General features: G+C 36.7%; 1 protein-coding gene across 1 annotated transcript; it reads right to left on the bottom strand.

The window, feature by feature from the left end:
* Positions 1–4,749: 4,749 nt before the first annotated feature.
* On the bottom strand, positions 4,750–7,339 carry LOC142231467 (uncharacterized). The gene is made up of 2 exons (XM_075302074.1): positions 7,198–7,339; positions 4,750–7,127 (listed from the first exon to the last, which is right to left on the bottom strand). The coding sequence occupies exons 1-2, from the start codon at positions 7,337–7,339 to the stop codon at positions 4,750–4,752; spliced, it is 2,520 nt and encodes an 839-aa protein (XP_075158189.1).
* Positions 7,340–7,699: the final 360 nt, after the last annotated feature.

Below are 7,699 nucleotides of genomic sequence, written 5' to 3'. Positions count from 1 at the left end.
TTTAATGAATTATTTTGTCCTATGCTTCCACATTTCATTGCAATAGAATACTTTTTGATAGTATTGAACGATAACCGTATAAATTTAATAAAATCACAAAAAAAATCAAATACAAATTATGTTAAATTGTGGAAAAAAGACGCTTATGTAATAAGTTTCTTAAATTTTTATATTTTGCAAACAATTTACACGCAGAGAAGGAATATGATCACCTCAAACATGTTTCAAGAGCAAAATGTTATTTTTGTATGGTGACCATCTAACATGTTTGTCAATAAAATGTTATTTTCTCGTCAAATATAACCTGCTTGCCGAAATCAGATACATTATTTCCGAGAAATTAACATGGCTGCGAAAACCATGTTGCATTGTCACCACCCAAAAATAAAATTTTGCTCTTAAAACATGTTTGAGGTGACCATATTCCTTCTCTGGGTGTATTGACAAACTGTATATTGCTTTCTGTTAAATAATAAAACAATGGCGTTATATTTCAAATAATAATTTGTGCATGTTTATTACTCAGAAAGAATGACAATGAAAATTATGTATGTATATCTAATTTTACAATACATTTTTTACATACACGCAAAAAAATAATTCTTTCCTCCCAAACGAAATTTTAGACAAACAAAGTTCGTTTCTCATTTGCTTTTCGCTGTAAGGAAGTGTATATGGAAGAAAAGTATATACTTTTTGTGATAAACGTTTATTCTTTTCCAGGATGTAAAAACAATTTCATAAAGTCAAACTCAAAAAAAAGAAAAACATTGTTTTCTTGCTAATTAAATTTTCCCTCGCATCTTTCTCACATCCACGAGGTTTTTTTAGTTCTTAACACCTTTTCCTGTAATACCAACAATGTAGAAGAACTTATACGATTTTATAAATTTTTAAAATTTTTTTACCTTTCACCTGGACGGAGAATCGAACCACGGAGCATGCACTTTGTAAGCCAACACACTATCCACTGAGCTATGTACCTGTTATGGTCATCAATAGATAAATATCCATATAAGTTATATTTATATAGCATAGCTTGTGGCGCCCACGAACCGAATAAACACAGTTTATTTAACAGAAACAAACATTTAGTTTGGCACCGTGGAGCAGTGGTTGCTACGTCCGACTTGCATGCCAAGGGTCGTGGGTTCGATCCCTGCTTCGACCAAAGTTTTTTTGTTTTTTTGTTTTTAATATGTTCCAGATATGTTCGGAAGATTCCGAAAAAATGTTCAACATTTTTTCGGTAGTATATTAAGTATTGAACTGTAAAATGTGTCTTATTAAAGACCTAAAGTCAGAAAAGAACAGTGTTTGATATAAACGAAATGGACTGTGTTGTTGTTTCAAAAATAACTTTTTTTTATTGAAAAAATAAAAATTTTGTAACAAACGAATTTTTTTGGTGATAAAAGTTTAAAATTTTCGAAGCAATTCAAAAAACTCTAACAAAAGAAAAACGTTTTTGGTACACGTTTTCCAAACGTTTTTTTTCTTTGCGTGTATGTGATTGATGATTTTTAATGGAAAACTTATATTTATACAAAAATATATGCGGAAAATAACAAAATAAAAACGATGGACAGCATACAAACAACAATCTTTCGAAAAATTTTAGAACCTACGTTCTTTCATTTTTTTCTTGTTACTACAAAAGAATATCTCAAGAAGTAGTTAGAATGTTATGTAAATGTCATATCATATCACAAATATTTGAATTGACGTTTCGATGCATAGTATTAAATGGCGTTTGGAGCTGGATGTGCTAAGGCGTTCTGTTATGGGAATAATAATGGGAATTGTAAAAAATATTAATGCAATGCAAACAATCCAAAAATGGAGTTTTTCCGTCCTATCGCAAGCCCATTTAAAATTCATTGAAGATGATCCACGTTTATACGGATCACGAATTTGGGATCCAACCTATTTTTATACCCTCCACCATATGATGGGGGGTATATTAACTTTGTCATTCCGTTTGTAACACATCGAAATATTGCTCTAAGACCCCATAAAGTATATATATTCTGGGTCGTGGTGAAATTCTGAGTCGATTTAAGCATGTCCGTCCGTCTGTGGACATCACGCTAACTTCCGAACGAAACAAGCTATCGACTTGAAACTTGGCACAAATAGTTGTTATTGATGTAGGTCGGATGGTATTGCAAATGGGCCATATCGGTCCACGTATAGCCACCATATAAACGGACCCTCAGATTTGGCTTGCGGATCCTCTAAGAGAAGCATATTTCATCCGATCCGGCTGAAATTTGGTACATGGCGTTAGTATATGATCTCTAACAATCATGCAAAAATTGATCCACATCGGTTCATAATTATATATAGCCCCCATATAAACCGGTCCCCAGATTTGGTTTGCGGATCCTCTAAGAGAAGCAAATTTCATGCGATCCGGCTGAAATTTGGTACATGGTATTAGTATATAGTCCCTAACAACCATTCAAGAATTTGTACATATCAGTCCATAATTATATATAGCCCCCATATAAACCGTTCTCCAGATTTGATCTCCGGAGCCTCTTGGAGGAGAAAAATTCATCCGATCCGGTTCAAATTTGGAACGTGATGTAAGTATATGGCCGCTAAAAACCATACCAAAATTGGTCCATATCGGCCTATAGTTATATATAGCCGATCCCCAATTACACAAAAATTGGTCCATATCGGTTCATAATCATGGTTGCCACTCGAGCCAAAAATAATCTACCAAAATTTTATTTCTATAGAAATTTTTGTCAGAATTTTATTTCTATAGAAAATGTTGTCTAAATTTTATTTCTATAGAAAATTTTGTTAAAATTTCATTTCTTTAGAAAATTTTGTCAAAATTTTATTTCTATAGAAAATTTTGTCAAAATTTTAGTTCTATAGAAAATTTTGTTAAAATTTCACTTCTATAGAAAATTTTGTCAAAATTTTATTTCTATAGAAAATTTTGTCAAAATTTTATTTCTATAGAAAATTTTGTCAAAATTTTATTTCTATAGAAAATTTTGTCAAAATTTTATTTCTATAGAAAATTTTGTCAAAATTTTATTTCTATAGAAAATTTTGTCAAAATTTTATTTCTATGGAAAATTTTGTTAAAATTTTATTTCTATAGAAAATTTTGTATTCGAAGCAACATTGTCCCGCCAATGCAATATCCAGTTTTTATCGCTGGATCACCATAAATGAAAATTTCCAATTTCTTGACTCTGCCAGTAAACTATATGACATGGATCGTTTGTGAAGTAATCAAACCAACAAAATAAAATAAACCAGAGAACTTTTTTAAAAGGTAGGACATCTGGAAATCCCCTTATTGGAATACAAAAATAAATACGACCACCATCTTACAGCACATTTCAAGAAAATCTGAAATTTTTTGCCGCAAAAAAGTTGACAAACTTGTTAAATGTTCACCGTAAGAGGTGACCATAATCCTTCTCTGGGTGTAGTTCGTCAGGAGGGCACATACATGTGTGCATAAATGGTTTCACTGCAATGTGGAACGCTGTTCGGACTCGGCTATAAAAAGGAGGTCCCTTGTCATTGAGCTTAACATAGAATCGGGCAACACTCAGTGAAAAGAGAGAACTTCACCACTGTGTTATCACAATGGACTAAATAGTCTAAGTGAGCCTGAAATATCGGGCTGCCACTATACCTAACCTACATGTGTGCATCAACGATCAATTTTATTCAAACCTCATAGTGAGTGTCCTATCCATCAGAGCCATCGTGGTGTAATGGTTAGCATCCCCTTGGTATGGTAATGGAATGAATAGTGTCAGTGAGCCTAACATTATAGGTCACCCTAAATCTAACCTAGCGTATTCATGTCCTTTTGCGCAAAAGTTTGCCAAATTTCATATAGATCGTATAAAAGCTCGATCTAGAGAAAATGATCTTGTGTAAATAAGTGATCCTGAGTCATTGACAATAACTCGAAGTAAATTCTTGTGCTAAGCATTTAGAGATATACGGTATATTAAAGCCGACTTCTTAGACTTAATGTTAAATTTTTTGATATTTTGTTTTTCTCTATCTTTCTTCGCTATATGAATAAATTAATCGATTATCTACAGATTATAATAGTTAATAGATTTTCTCTTCTTTAACGTAATTTCAGCAGTAAAAGAAAGTTCACAAAAGAGCAACTTCAAAGCTAAATTCATCGTCGAAAGGTCAATGGTCGTTGCTCCGTTATGATTTACCTAAAGCTAACTAAAATATTAACATTTCGAAATTTTTTGTAAAATGAGAAATAATTGCAAGTTGAATGAAATTAATTATATACTGCCAAATAAGTGGAGAGCGGGATAAGATAATTATGGAGGTGCCTTTCAACAAAGTTTTGTTAATCTTGAGAATGTCCCCAAAATCAACTTCTTCGTTGAAAAACAAAAAAACGACTTTAGATAAATAGAATATGACTAATATCGATTGATTGAAAATGAATTTTCTTCATATTACCATCATATCATTGAAACGTATATAAATATTCTATTTGAAAGGATAATTGTGTTTGAGTTTTCATGTCTCAGCCTTTGAGTATCTGTTATGTAAACTTCTATTTCAAAACCATTTCAAAAAAAAAAAAAAGACAAAATGTTTAATTTTTTTCCAATATTATTTTTTTGTTTTTATCTAATACTTCAATCTTTAAAGCCAGTAATCATGGATCGTACGTCTTAAATTAGGTCGTCTTACTATAAATAAGTTTTTTCTTAAATAGGCTTTCTATTCGCTTTTGGTTTCTTCAGGTTTAATTTCTTGGACTGGCATATCGGATGTTTTCATTACTTCTGGTTCAGGTTCATTGATAACTTGCACGGGAATCATTTGCTCGGTGGACTTAACCATGGGCATTACTTCTTTGGCGGCTTCAGTAGCCATCATTGCTGGCTCTACGGTATTGGAGTTTTCCATAACAGGCATCTCCATATCGGATTTGGCACTGGAATCATGATCAGCCATCATAACAGCTTCCATGTGTGGTTCAACTTTCATTTCTGAAACTTCTTTGGCAGCTTCTTCGATTGGCATAGCAGACATTTCTTTGGCTGGAACAGCTTCCATCATCATTTGATTTTCAGCCATTGGCATGACATTAGTAGATTCTGCCATCTTTTCACTCTCTTTCATTTCACCTTCGCCCATCATCATTTGATTTTCATCCATTGGCATGACATTAGCAGATTCTGCCATCATTTCATTCTCCTTCATTTCACCTCCGCCCATTGATTCTTCCTGTAAATCACGACCTCTTCTCAAATTGAATGGCCTATTTTGGAAAAGATGAATGTAGGGATTGAAAGCGTGATAATTGCGACTTTCACCCATGACTGGGATTACTTGGCGGCCCAAACCGGCTTCAGCGTCTTCACCCACAACAAGGAATTGATGTTCAGTTTCATTGGTATCCTCTTCGTTCATGGAATCATCCATCTGTTGGTTATCCATAGTCTCCATATCGGGAGCTTTCTCGACGATTGTACCGGAACGCACACGTGTCTTTCCCTTTGTTGTTATAATGACAGGGGTCACCGAAGCAGCCATTCGAATGGAATTTCTGGTGGCAGAGGGAGTACGAGCTGGAGGAATCTGAGGTGGCTTAAAGACATCCATTAGAGAGGCTTCAGCCAAAAGGGGGACAGCTTCGGGGGTGATGAGTTGTCCTTGTTGAGGTTTCTTGGGTTTGTTGGAGAACTGCATAGATTCTATGGCACTTTGGGGAATGTTCAAAATCAGGGGTTGCGTCTGAATACCCTCGGATACCGAAACTAGTTGGCTGGGTGAAGAAATACCCAATTGACTCCATGGAATGGTAATGTATTGGGTTGGTTGGCCCTTCCTTCTAAGGGGCACTGTCAAGGGGGGTTGAGGATAGGGTGATTTGTTGGGACGCTTCTTTGCGGGTACAGATGAAGTGGTGTACATGGAGCTCACTACCTTATTGCTACTACCCTGGGAAGCTTCCATCAGTTCGGGAGCTAGGTACACAGTTTGACCATTGCGATTGATAATTAGAGTGGCTGGGGTGCGACGCTTGCTGCCAGAAGAGGAGGTCGACGATCCTTTACGCAAAGTTGCTCCAACTTCGCCGGGTGTTTGACCTCTGGTCAATTGTCGAATTTGATTCAGAAGATTTTGTTGGCTAAGCTGGATGAAGCCTTGTTGATTCTGGGAACGTTTGGTGGAAGCATGATGGTTGTTATTGTTGTTGTAGAAGAACTCTTGGCTGTTATCATCTTCATCGTATTCGGGCGTTTCACCGCTGTTGTCCTCATCATCGGATTCCTCCCTACTTTCCTCTTCTTCTTCTTCCTTTTCCTCTTTTTGCCTGCGATTTTCATTGCGCTTCTTGTTGCTGTTGTTAGCCTTCTTTTTGTTCTTCCTCTTATTTTTGGTGGTGCTACTGGAGCTACTGCTATTACCGTTTGATTTCTTATTCTTATTCTTGCGTTTACGTACTGGACGCTCGTCTTCTTCTAATTCATTATCCTCATCTTCTTCGTCGTCCTCATCATTATCGCCCCGATGAACTTCATCATCATCTTCGTCGTCATGGTCATCATCCTCATCATCATATTCATCGCGATCGAAATAATCATCATCGTACTCATCATCGTATTCCTCGGAATCATAGAAATTATTATTGCCGAAGCGATGGGGCCTGCTGGCATCATCAAGCTGAATTAGGGGTTTTCTGGTGGCGGGTCTTTGTTGAACTCGGACAACCACATCAGGGCGAGGGGTGGTTGTTGTAGTGGTAGTGGTGCTCGTTTCAGTCACTGGACTCTCGAGAATACCAGGCAACTGAATACGATTTCCCAACCATCCGGACAGGGTTCCAGCCAAAGAAGAAACTGACGATCCTATTAAACCTTGGCCCGGATTGATTCCAAATATTTGGAAAGGAGCTGGAGTGGTGGTACCATCAGCTTGCTTGCCCTCGCCAAGTGGTTCTTCGGGCACCCTAGGCCGTAAAGCAATTAGAGGGTGGATAACAAAATCAGCAATGGTATGGGGTTGGGCAGAATCGGCTACAGGTTTCTCTTGTTTTGGAGCCTCTGCTGCTGCTGCAGCTTCGGTATTGGCACCCATCATGGGAGTTTCTGCAACAAAAGGGATTTCGTTTAGCTTGACAAACTCCTCATCATTTTCTCTTACCCATATTCTACTTACCTACCAAAGCCATATCGGCTATGGGCGATTCTGTTGCCTCCTCAACATTGACGGAAGATTCCGATGCTTTCACAACAATTCCACTACATAGTAATAAGGCTATGGTCACCGTCCAGGTGCAAAGGCTAATATGTGTTTTCATTTTCCTAAGTGTTTCTCTTATTTTCTTTTTTGAATTTTATTCTCTTTAGTACGAGGGCAGTCTGGACATTATTTGTAATACCAGCTGCTGCAATTTAAAGCGGTATTAGCACCTTGATTTTATTATTTGCGATTCCCTGCGGTTCCGTTCACACTATTCCCACACACTACTGACTGACACTTGTTTTGACATGCGAAACTCGATTTAGACTGTTCGAGCACCGCGCCAAGCCGATGCTTTTTATTTTGCGGTAAATTTTGTTGCTGCAGGCGGACCAAACACTTTTCGTTTCCTCTTTGTTATGCTTCGGCCAATGCTTTGAGGCTGATGAAGATGTTCGTTGTGCGTGTTATTTGCGGG

The sequence above is a fragment of the Haematobia irritans genome, chromosome 3, assembly GCF_050003625.1.
Source record: "Haematobia irritans isolate KBUSLIRL chromosome 3, ASM5000362v1, whole genome shotgun sequence".
NCBI lineage: Eukaryota > Metazoa > Arthropoda > Insecta > Diptera > Muscidae > Haematobia > Haematobia irritans.
The sequence above is the reverse complement of the archived record's forward strand: the minus strand, read 5'-3'. Positions and strand labels throughout refer to the sequence as shown.